Below are 13,066 nucleotides of genomic sequence, written 5' to 3' on the forward strand. Positions count from 1 at the left end.
ATTTGTTATTTATAAACAAAAATGATATTTTTTACTGTATATAGAGGATATGTTCCGATATTTCTTTTTCTTGCAAAATGATACGGTTATCTAGAAAATGTGAATAGTAGAGTTGCAGTCCTAATTACATTTTGATCAACCCCCGTAAGACCTTCTGTTTTATTATTTTTTAGGTAACAATGAATTAAATTATTGTTATTGTATATTTGGAAATACCAACTTTTAAAAAAAAATTAAAACTGAAAGTGCGTTAACAAAAAACATAAACGTCAACAAATATTCTCTAAGTGAAAATTTATTTCTTCAATCAACAAACAAACAGATCAAAATATTCACTTCCTATCTTTTTGTGGATCGACATTATTCATTATAAGATTATGTTTATGATTTCAAGTGGACATAAACTCTGTCACCTGATTTCATTTTTGCGATTGTTTGTGTCGATGGGCATTCATTACTGTGATGAGCATATCCGTAGGCGGACGCATAGACCTTTGATCCTACTATTATATCAAAAAGAATATGTTTTTGACTTGTAACGCATAGTTTTGCGTTAAGGGTGTACGTTCCATCTCTAACAGCAACATAAACATCAATGAAAGGGTTATAACCTCCTTCTTCATTAGCAAATGTTTTAGAAAAAATCGTTCCGATGTTGAGCCTTGGGCTGCAGCCATATACAAGGCCGATGTTAAATTCCAAACTTATGTTTGATACTGAAAAAGAAAAGCATAAACACATAATGACTATGAATAAACTATAGTTCTGATTCATTTCTAGAATTTTTGTAAAAAAAATACGCAAATGATGTAATATCAATCTTGAATACTACACTTATTTATGTGACTAAACAACTTACGACAGTCCATTTTGTTGCAGGTTACTACTTGCGTATTATCTCCAACACAAGGTTTTCCATGAATTCCAGGAACTGGATTTGTGCAAAACCTTGACCTGGTTTCAACTCCAACACCACAAGATACACTGCAATTGCTCCATGTATTCCAATTTGACCAGCCACCATCCGATGCTAAAATAAAATTTTTACTTATCAATTTTAAAATATTGTAACACTGATAATTTCATAGATATATGCAGAATTCGATATTTTTTAATTCTAAATTGTTCAACTAGGATACAATTCACATCACAATGATTTGATTCGTACAGACAATGTATTAGAAATGTAATCTATCCATCATAAACAGAAGAAAGCTCATTTTGATCTGTGATTTGCCTCTTCCTTTAATGTGAAATATTGGTATTAACAAAACTTTTCAAATGCCAGAATAGCAACATTCTGTCTCAAAATGCGTAAAGTGACACTCGCCGTCCTATATTATTTTAATTGGATAAAGTCCATTTTACTGCAACATATTCTAACAAAACAATGATGATACTAAATGTCTTAAGTCTAAAGGCATGAAATGAATATACATGTGTAAATCCGTTATTTATTTCTCGTATTACATTTGATATTTTATGCTCAACAGCTAAAAATAAACCTACCGTCACATGGGTCTTGCTTGCACAGCCTGACATCCATAGAATCACCAAAGCAATGGTTGCCATGTCGAAGAGGAGATGGGTTTGTACATTTGCGGTGTCTTTTCTGTATCCCTGTATCGCAGGTTACAGGGCATGGCTCCCAACTTGACCATCTCGCCCAGCCCCCATGAACTGAAATTTGATAAAATTACAGCATTTCAAACAATTTATGAGTATATTAGTACTATATTATTAGTATATTAGTATTTATTTAATAGGAGTTAATCAGTTATTGCCCTACTGTTATGTATTGTTCTTGATTTATAAGTGAATTTGTCATGCTAATTGCTCAATATTCTAGGATAACATGAACATGAAATTGATATTGGCAATGCATAATCTTGCTCAATAAAATACATAATGATTATGTAGTATAGTTTTATAAGTCTCTCAACCAAAGAAAATTCAAATTTTATTTCATTGTAACATTTAAATCATTAAATTGTTCGTTACCTGACAGAATTTATTTTTCATGTTTACAAACTGATCTCTAAGTGCTTCAAACTTGGAAATACAAATTAACACATGAAGTATGAGGTTTCTTGTCTACCTGGACATGAAGGCCGAATACAAGAGTTAACGTCTGTGTTAGTTCCATTACAATCCAGACCTTTGTATGCAGGTGCTGGGTTGGTACATGTTCTGATTCGTGTGTGTTTTCCGTGACCGCATGTGACGTCACATGATGACCACGATGACCAGTCGGCCCAGTTACCGTCAACTTCAAATAAATAACATAAGAAGATGTGCCTAAACGATGAACAAACTTTTCTGTTTCACATATTTCGAATAATTGCAGTCAACTATTAGTGAAGTTTTATTTTCTTTTTTACAATGCAAAGCATTATACTCGTATTTTAATGCTTATTTATTTTGTGAGTACGTCATTAGAAAAACTGCATAAATATAGTTACCTAGATCACACAGTTTGCAGAATTTACGACAGTGTAACTTGGCTTTATGGATATCTTCACAGATGTCAAAATCTTTGTTCCAGAATTCACAGTTTTCCCTATTATCGCTACAAGGGGGCGCTTAAATTGAAATTAATAATAAAAGACTTAATTTTATAGTGATTGAGTGAGTGAGTGAGTGAGTGAGTGAGTGAGTGAGTGAGTGAGTGAGTGAGTGAGTGAGTGAGTGAGTGAGTGAGTGAGTTGGTGAGTGAGTGAGTGAGTGAGTGAGTGAGTGAGTGAGTGAGTGAGTGAGTGAGTGAGTGAGTGAGTGAGTGAGTGAGTGAGTGAGTGAGTGAGAGTGAGTGAGTGAGTGAGTGAGTGAGTGAGTGAGTGAGTGAGTGAGTGAGTGAGTGAGTGAGTGAGTGAGTGAGTGAGTGAGTGAGTGAGTGAGTGAGTGAGTGAGTGAGTGAGTGAGTGAGTGAGTGAGTGAGTGAGTGAGTGAGTGAGTGAGTGAGTGAGTGAGTGAGTGAGTGAGTGAGTGAGTGAGTGAGTGAGTGAGTGAGTGAGTGAGTGAGTGAGTGAGTGAGTGAGTGAGTGAGTGAGTGATATAATACTAAATTGTGTAATCACATTCATGCAAACGTAACACATCATTGTCTATACATTTAAATGGAAAAAAGGATATGAAAAATCTAGTTATAGTAATAACATTAGGAGTTTTTTTAGTCATTTCTTTATTAAAGCTTGATGTTAATGCGCATTGATCCGATAATTATTATATAGTAATGAAGCAAACGTTCTGTTAATTAATGATAAAAATCATGACATCTATATAATGGGACTTACCAACATCTCCAGGAGCAGCCAACAGGAAAAGGAGAAATCCTCAAAACACATATATGATATTAAAGGCCACTTGTTAGTCAAAAAGCTTTAATGTTATTTCTCAAAGGCTTTTTATATGTGGTTTCCTATTAATTGTTCCAAAAGATTACTTATTAGCCAATAACCTAAATAATATTAGGGAGACGAATACAGTTGAAATTTATTAGTTTGTTACTACATTTGCTACATGTATGACAACTAATTTAACAATAAGCGCTACTTTCTTTATGTAATAAGGTACTAGCATATTCTAAAACCATTATTTAACATTATAAAACTCATGTCTGCCCTTTCCAGAGAAGAATAAAAATATTCAATCTGAGGCATAATTTGCTTTAATGATTTTTGTACAATAAAGGTGTTCGGTAAAATAAGAACATATATTTGTATGATTTCATGGATGGACTTTCTACTAATGTAAGAGCCCCGAATGAACATTTCATTATTAATATCAATGTAGTCAAAATTATTATTTCAGAAATTACATGTTTCATACAATGCATTTTGTTTCTTTGTTATATTGATTGCGATCACGGGGTTGTTATTATTATTAATGATACAATAAAGATATTTCAACTTACCTTTATAAAGCATCATTGTGACTTTTTCTTCACGCTATTTATCCTTTATATTGAACTCTGAAAAACAAGTGTGTATTCAAATAACTATGTATTATATTCAATAATGTTAACTTTGTATTTCTGGCTATTATTCTCATTCATAAAATTAATTTCTAAATTGATAAAATGAATCATAAAGAACTCGTGGTCTATCTAATAATGACGATTACAAACAAAATACTTATATGTTCATTCACATTAAAGTACAATATATTGCACACAAAAAATACTTTAAAAAAGAAAAGATATTAAGTATGAAGCCAATACCATTACTTAAAAATATAAGCCTTATTCAAGGATTTATTTTGTTTACATTGCATTTAAAAATGTGTCAGGTTAAGTGTACTCTTCAAAAGATGTCATACAAACTTATAACAAGTATCTACAAAAGAAGTATTATGCTCGAATATTATTGATTTGTTTTAAATATAATTTTCCATAAATTATTTTGTTATTACAGCATTATGTTTTACGTATGATGGCAAAAAAGTTGACTTAAAAATATGCATTATCTATTCATGTACGAGCCGTATATAATAGAAAATTATTGGAAACAAGAAATTAATAATGAATTTCAATATTAAGTTTTTAAAAAAGCTTTATTTTGACATTATGTAAAGAAATGTTTGATATACACACTTACCTCGTGAAAACATACAACGACTTAGGTTTTCTGGGATCATGCGACGTTCTATTAAAGGGACAATAAAAAGGAAGAAAATGAGTGGCAGTATGATTCAGAGGCCAATAAAATGTTTTGAAAATGTTTTATGTCTTAAGGGTATCTGTTTCTTCAAATACGTTGATACTTTACAAATTAAGTATGTATGGTTTTTATTTGTTATTGCACATGTATATCAATAAGATGAAGCAGTTTTGAAAGGTTTGTTTCTGCTTATGTATACATGGTATACATATGAATATCATCTTACAACGTTTTATCTTAAAATGGCTTATATTTGTAATTTCTTGACATTCATCATCCTGTGTAAACTAAATCGTAAATATATGTTTCTATATCATTAAATATCAAAGCAAAGTATATATTTGTTCGAAAATATGTTGGCGTCAATACATAATAGGAGGGATTCTTACTGATTTTAAATTGTGAATGACGTCAGAATTAAAGAGCAAGTCCATACAGATAAAAGATAAACTAATTCAAAAGCTAAGTTATAACACAGGTTGCACTTAACATGTAATCACATTTGAAGATATTGACTTGTTTAAATATAAGGTTCTTTTATCAGATTTTGAGTGTAATGGTGTTGTGGATTAAAAAACGCTTTTCTGTCGGAGAACTGTTCAAACTGCATTTTTAATCTTATGCTTGTATTTTAGTGCTGTCCAGGGTTCATCCATGTTTATGACGAAGACTTATCTTTACTAAAGCTATATGATCTATCACCTTAATCAACTAATCAATATAAACGTGTCTGTGAAACAGTTACAAACTTTGCAAGCCATGTTCTTAGAAGCCTTTATAGATATTTAGTAAGTAAGTAAGTAAGTAAGTAGGTAAGTAGGTAGGTAGGTAGGTAGGGGTAGGTAGGGGTAGGTAGGTAGGTAGGTAGGTAGGTAGGTAGGTAGGTAGGTAGGTAGGTAGGTAAGTAAGTAAGTAAGTAAAGAAGTAAGTAAGTAAGTAAAGAAGTAAGTAAAGAAGTAAGTAAGTAAGTAAGTAAGTAAGTAAGTAAGTAAGTAAGTAAGTAAGTAAGTAAGTAAGTAAGTAAGTAAGTAAGTAAGTAAGTAAGTAAGTAAGTAAGTAAGTAAGTAAAGAAGTAAGTAAGTAAGTAAGTAAGTAAGCAAGCAAGCAAGCAAGCAAACAAGTAAGTAAGTAAATAAGTAAGTAAGTAATAAGTAAGTAAGCAAGAAAGTAAGTAAGTTAGTGAGTTTGTCTGTTTTCTTCATTTTTAATTAATACTGTCAAGAAATAAAAAAACATAAATCCGATACCTTGTGATACTCCTAAACAAAATGTGTTTAAAAAATAAAAGTTAGTATGTTTTGATCACGTGACATACCCGACTAACATTATAGACATATAAAATTAGTAAGTTATAAATACTAAATTTTGTAATCACATTCATGCAAACGTAACAAATCATTGTGTATACATTTAAATGGAAAAAGGATATGAGAAAGCTGTAATCCCTCAGAAATGAAGATATAAAACATATTATATGAAAATTCAAACTTGTTTTGCACATTTTCAATATAGTTTAGCAATATTGTGTTCTAAAATACTACCTTTACTATCCATTCCGGATTTCTTAAAACTTTAAAGAAAAAAAGGGAAAAAAAGTGATGAGGAAGACCACTTTGTAACCCTAACCAAGTCGAGGAATATTCTATTTCCTCTAATATTTACTTTACTTATCGTTTTTTTTTTTAAATTGTAAAGAACTTATCTATGAGCTGAACCTTTCTTCCTTAAAAAAGGACAATTTAAATTCAAAAAATAGTATAATTACATTAGCCTTAAGATCTATCTCTTTTTTTCTTTCAAAGCTCACAAATAACCTAAATAATTCTCATGGTAATGATTGTTTTTGGCTTTTATCATTCTTAACCATATGATCTTCACTAAACCAAAACATCTTTAAAAAACAACTGAAAAATATAAAGAATGGCGTGAGACAAATTCAGATGCAAATGATTATACGCAAAAAATGGACTTGACAGTGTAGTGTCTTTGTCACATTATCGGGTTGACTGTCAAAGTAGCAAAAATCTACACTGTCATCGTTACCAAACCGAAAACAAATTTTTACTTCCTTTCGCTGTATACGGACAGGCAACCTATACTTTTCAAAATATAATTAAGGAAAATATATGAAGAGTTTAAATAAATGCAAAAATGAAATCATAAATCATGTTTTCTTATATCTTTCTTTTTATTTCAAACATTTCCCTTAGTTGAACCGTGAAATGTATACATGTACATTTGTTAGCATTAAAATAGAATTTGATTAGTTGTATGAAGTTGTCCCTGTGTTGCTATTCTTTATCCCTAGTGTAAACGGATTAATGTTGCTTAGCCATGCGCTACGGTACATGCGAGATTTGCACCTTACATTATATCCCATGAACTTATTTATTTATTTATTTATTATGTTATTGTAGGTGGATTTCTTCTTCGTGAACTTTTATGCGTCCCTTGTTTACAACTAAGTAAGCGCTAATATATTTTGTGCATTTAAGGAAATTTGTGTGGGCTTGACAAATGAATACTGATTCAGTCGATGTTACATTGTAAATCGTCTTCATTTTCTTTTATAGGACCAGAAATTATCAGACCGAGTCATTGTTTATTACTTATTTATAATTTTATATTTTTCTTGCTTTTGAGGGTCCTCTCCTTTCCAGATAAATGTGTTTAGAGCTATTTGGCAGTTTTAAAAGTTTGCCTTATATTTAATATCTATCTGTGTTGTTATACTACTAGAAACCTTCGTCTCTTTGTTTCTTGTTTATTGGTATGTAAGGATGTTCCCGTATTTTACAGACTTTATAGGAAGCAACAGTTATATTCAAAATCTTGAATCTGCCGAAAAAGTCTATTTTTCGAATATCACATCATTATTTACAAACTTATTGACTTATAAAATACGCTAAAATGCACAAGAAACACACTTGCAATAACAAAAGTTATCATAAAAACTCTAGGAGATCTTCAGTTATGACATTTGAAAAATCGAGTTTAAATTTATCAGCCTGGACTTTATGCTTGCATTTTTTACTTAAGTATGACAATATTGAAAAAGTCAATATGTAAGAATATTAAGTAATACTTTGAAACGCTTACTTAAAATTACCAGATATCAAAAAAGAGGCAATGAAAAAAGGACTATTAAGTTTTTTTCTGACACATAATACAAAGGCAAGCTTAATCATCAAGATTTAATTTAGCACCTCAAACTCCCCATTTAAAAATAAAAATTACCATATTACGAGTGTTTTCTAGTTTACAATAAATTTCGTGTAACAGTTTCTCCCCAGTGAAATATTTAATTATCAAAGGGACTGAAGGTGTATTGTATTGGTTTAATGCGTGTAATTGCTTAATGTGTGCAATTTGTTCACGGATAGTTTTAGTGCATGACAATAAATATTGTAAAATCCTCCTAATGCATTACCTCTAATTTAAAAAAAGGCTACAAATACTGTCGACTACAATGAAACTGAGTGTCGTTGGTTTAAACAAAAGTAGGCAAATTTTTTTTTCTTGAACACCTTGAATGACCTTTGGTCTTTCTAAATTTATTCTTTTGATATTAAAGCATAAAGTATGCATGACAAGAGGGTCAGAAGAAATTTTAATTGAATATCAATTTTGAAATAGTAGGAGTTGTTTCCCTTGCATTGATGACAATTTTTAGCAATTTTCTCAAAATGAATCTATTAAAAATAGGTCTGGCATTAAAATTTTGACAACTTTGGTAAGATACTTTTGAATGATTATCTTAAATATATTAATAAACTATGTATGTAGAGTCTGAAAAGAAATATGTTATTCCTCCTTAAATGTATGCATAAATGTTATGTATTGTGTAAAGGAATTTGAAAGTAAAAAAAATTAAATAGTAAATTATACATGGTGTTCTTACTTTATTAATTGTCTTTGTTAACGAACGGAGGCTAAGGAACAGTGATTTTTAATTGGAATATACCGGCTTCCTTGCTATCCCGATCTCCTACGACACTTTACGGTTTTTACGATACGCGCTTAATTTTATACCAAGTAATTTTATTGTTACTTTTTTCGTAATACTATAAATGAAATGAATGAAAATTTTGACGGAATAGCAACATAATTATATAGATCTACTACAAAGCTGTTTTTTTATAATGATATTTTACGTCAAATAATGCTATTTCACGTCAAATCTAGTTTGAACATTCATTTAAATCATTCTTAAATCGGTATACTGCACACACACAAAAAATATGTATCTCGTTTACTGTCTAATACCACCGTCTATACCAATAACATAATCGTTATGTTGAGAAATACCATTGTAAAAATTACATAAACCAATACTTGTAAGTCTACGAAGCGATTCGTATGTTCAAAATGAGCAAGAATAGCTTTGGTTATACTAAATTACTTTTTTATGCAATTTGTGATAAAAGTCATTCTCCTACCCACTACATGAAAAAGAATAATAAGTGACTTTCAGGTGGCCATGTCTGACTTGAGATGGGGTAAGTCGTGTTTCTGTGTTCGTTTACCTTTTAGAGACATTACCCATACCAATAAGAAGCTACCCATTGATTAGATCATTTAATCAATTTGGAGGTTATTACATGTATGACAAGGATATTCACAGTAAACTGTTGTTTGTGAAACTCTTTGCGGGCAACATTGACTTTAAGTTAATCACCTATCTGACATTATTCAACTTCTCTTTTTTTTTGTGAAGCATTTTAATCGACTAAATGAAAAAGAACACACAATTTTTATCACTTTTATTACATGTTAAGTTAATCATTGTAAAGTTAAGCATTATTTCTCTCGAAAAAGTACATATAAAACGCAAATTAAGAACGATTAAGTAATCGATATTAAATTACAGAAACGTAAATGAAAGAATCACAACTTTTTCTTCAATTAAACAACTCTTCTTTTGTTAATTATGTAAAGGAATTAAATTGACACTTTGATACTATAGTGAGATTCGGATTAAAAGGTTCCAAATTGGTTATATTATAACTTCATTTACATTATACTTGTAAGATAAAAAATAGTACAAGGTAAAATATTTTAATACAATGCCATGTGTTCAAATTATGATAAGATGTACATATTATGCGTACAGTCTTATATTCATATCTACAACAATAAATTAGATATCATCAAATTTTTTTACAAAGAAAACAGTGTTTTGATATAAGGGCTACAGACCATATATGCAGCGAATAACAAACTTAGCTTGCGTTTTTATATCGTATACTTATATGCCAAATACTAATACAATCACTGATAAACTTTTATAGACATACTGCGAAAACTGTTTGTTTTATTTATTTCTTGCAACTTTATATTTATTAAATGAATTAACATTAAAAAAAATTGGGAAACAGTGCATTAATGAAACAATTAATAGTGATTATGTGGGTTTTTTTTTAATTTAAATATTTGAATATATTCAAAATGTTCCTTACCTTAGGTTACAAAACTTACAATAATAGTCATGATAAAAAGCTGACCAAAATCTTGTTTCAAATAAGACACAAAAAGCTATTGAAAAACAACAATTTTACATAACTAATATATTTTCTAAACAAAATGATGATTGCTTTTATTCCATGGACGAGGTTCACTACATTTATATCAACACTCATTCTTTCATCTGTTTCTCATGGGTTTGTTTATTTTCCTGAAAATGAATTTCTATACAAGCGACATTGTGCAAGATTAACACCATCAAACCCATGCGCCCATTGCATAGAGACCCTATCATCTGTGTTTAATTGTACTAAAGTGTGTGCCGACGGACACTCTGCACCATATCATGTATACCCATAGGCGCTTGCATACACATCTGATTCCACCATTATATCAAGAGTAATGCCTCTTGACGAATAGGTGCAGATTTGTGCATGAAATGTATACGTTCCATTTCTTGGGGCGATAAAAATACCAGTCGAATTGTTGTATGCATCTCCCTCATTCAAAATAATCTTAGAAAAAAATCATTGGCTGACCTGCAGCTGGTGTGCAGTCAGTTACATAGTAAGCGTTGAAGGCGACATTTTAGTCTGAACACTTCCGATAAAACATTTCATTCAACTATGCAAAGCTGTTTTATAATTTGTGTGCTCATTTGAAATAAACCGTTCGCTAATTATTTTCAGATTTTTTTATACTTTTTGAGTCACATCACTGTTTCTTATCACACCTGGCATGAAATAATTTATTTGATACCTGTTATCATTTAATTAGAACTATTCTTGTACTTGAAAAACTTAAAAATATGTTTTATTTTGTTAGCAACAACTTACGACAATCCTCTTCGTTACAAGTTTCTACTTTTATAGGATCTCCAACACATGGCTCTCCATGAGATCCAGGTACTGGATTTGTACATGACCTTGACCTAGTTTTTACTCCAACACCACAAGATTCGCTACATGTACTCCATGTGACCCAATCTGCCCAACCTCCATTTGATGCTAAATTTCATTTTAATATATTTAGTGTATAGTATTTCAAACTAATTACTATACAAATGTTTTCAAAATATTAGAGTAATATTCAGGGAGTTTAAGTACTTATTTCAAGCCATTATCATTTGATTTGTTCAGGCGATAGTGTTGCTATCAAACTAATGCACAACATTTACCGGTAAGTGTACCTTATAATACAGCTAGAATCGTATTTCTCAATTTGAATTGCCTTCTTTAATGTACAATATCGTTAACGTAAGTTTTTTTATCCTTTCATGGACTTGCAACAATGCATAAATTGATCATGTGTATTTTAATACATCAATCAATTTTTATAATTTTGATATATCCATTTCATCATTTACACGAAATCAAGCAAAACAGATGTTCAGCTGAATTTGTTTTAGCTCAAATTTTTGAAAAAAATCGTATTTTCCCATTAATCATTTATGTTTGTTTATTTATAAATTGCATTTAAAACTTTGTAGAAAATTATTTTATACAAACCATCACAGGGTTTTTGTTTGCATAGTTTCACGTCAAAACTGTCACCAAAACAATGGTCGCCATGCCGTAATGGAGACGGATTTGTACATGTACGATGTCTCTCCTGTATACCTATATCGCAAGTGACAGGGCATGACTCCCAATTTGACCAACCCGTCCAGCCCCCCATGAACTGCAATGTGATAACATTTTACACTATACACTGAACCTTAACAACTCGTTGAAGTATTGCTCTATATTCAAGAATTGATTCAACAAAACAAACCTAAATGGAAAATAAGCAAGCAAGAAGTTTTTACCTTGAACATTGTTTAGTGTCAGAGTTGCTCCCTTTACAATGTAGCCCTTGATATGCGGGTGCAGGGCTAATGCATGTTCGAATGCGTGTGTGTTTTCCCAGACCGCATGTAACGTCACATGATGACCACGACGACCAATCTGCCCAGTTTCCGTCAACTTGAATTAATAGCAGCAAACTTGTGAATGCGGCGTCATAAAAACGATGGCACTTTATTTGAAATACAATGTCTCTGTATTTATAAAATGAGATGCATAAAAAGTGACACGTTTTAATTATAAAAAATAAAGCTAAATTTATTGATCATATAGTAAAAGTCATTCCCATAAAGATATTTTAATATTTTATATAAATATGATTACGAAAAATAAATACCTAGATCACACAGTTTGCTGAATTTACGACAAAAAAGCTGCGCTCTATGCATCTCTTCACATATATCGAAGGCCTCGTTCCAGAATGGACAGTTATCTTCAATGTCACTGCAAGGGGGTGCTTTAATTCGACGGAGAATAAAAATGTAATAAAGTATGTAAATAAATATATTATAAGAAAAGAACTCAAACTTAAAATAAGTAGGTAATTTAAAGCTAAGGCAAGTAGATAATTTGATGTTGACCAGAAACTGTACTTCTAAAAGTAAACAAAATATTAAAAAATCAATTAAAGAACATGGTGGCATATTTTCAGTTAACTATCTGACTAACTTTTAGCACTACGGTAGTTCCCAACTTACCACCCAGGATGCACTCCGGATCATCCACGCAGAGCCCAGGTGAAGCTACGGTTCATGCCGGTGCTTCCCCGATCGTTCCCTGGATGACGGCGGAAGAGCCCTGCTTGACCCAGGCAGAGCCCCGTCAGAGCCCAGGACGATCCAGGCAGAGCCCCGGTAGAACCCCGGTGGATTGAAAACGCCCGAAAATGATAACATTGATACAAAATTTTATTTGATATAATATCTATTGTTCCAGATTAGTAATTCATGATGATTTCCTGAAAAATCCTTATGCCAGATTGGATAACAGGGAAATGAGAAGGGTTTTAATACAAACAAGTGCATTCACCGCAAATTGTCGTTATTCTTTTGAAATGAAACGGCCTTTGCCGGGGCTCTACCGGGATCAAACGTAGCTCTACCT

The 13,066-nt window shown here is 31.3% G+C and overlaps 1 protein-coding gene across 1 annotated transcript in view; it reads right to left on the reverse strand.

Annotated features, from left to right (window-relative positions):
- Window positions 1-565: 565 nt before the first annotated feature.
- LOC132754551 (coadhesin-like) overlaps window positions 566-13,066 on the reverse strand; it is a gene marked incomplete at its 3' end in the record, with an annotated part of 31,689 nt that continues 19,188 nt past the window's right edge. The window contains exons 10-17 of the mRNA XM_060745191.1: window positions 11,627-11,798; window positions 10,955-11,125; window positions 3,291-3,329; window positions 2,463-2,582; window positions 2,099-2,269; window positions 1,510-1,680; window positions 860-1,030; window positions 566-716 (exon numbers count right to left, since the gene is read on the reverse strand). Coding sequence (XP_060601174.1) covers window positions 566-716; window positions 860-1,030; window positions 1,510-1,680; window positions 2,099-2,269; window positions 2,463-2,582; window positions 3,291-3,329; window positions 10,955-11,125; window positions 11,627-11,798 — 1,166 coding nt within the window. The remainder of the gene's footprint in view (window positions 717-859; window positions 1,031-1,509; window positions 1,681-2,098; window positions 2,270-2,462; window positions 2,583-3,290; window positions 3,330-10,954; window positions 11,126-11,626; window positions 11,799-13,066) is intronic.

Source organism: Ruditapes philippinarum, unplaced genomic scaffold (genome assembly GCF_026571515.1).
Source record: "Ruditapes philippinarum isolate M1 unplaced genomic scaffold, ASM2657151v2 ctg6153_1_1_1_1, whole genome shotgun sequence".
NCBI classification, from domain to species: domain Eukaryota; kingdom Metazoa; phylum Mollusca; class Bivalvia; order Venerida; family Veneridae; genus Ruditapes; species Ruditapes philippinarum.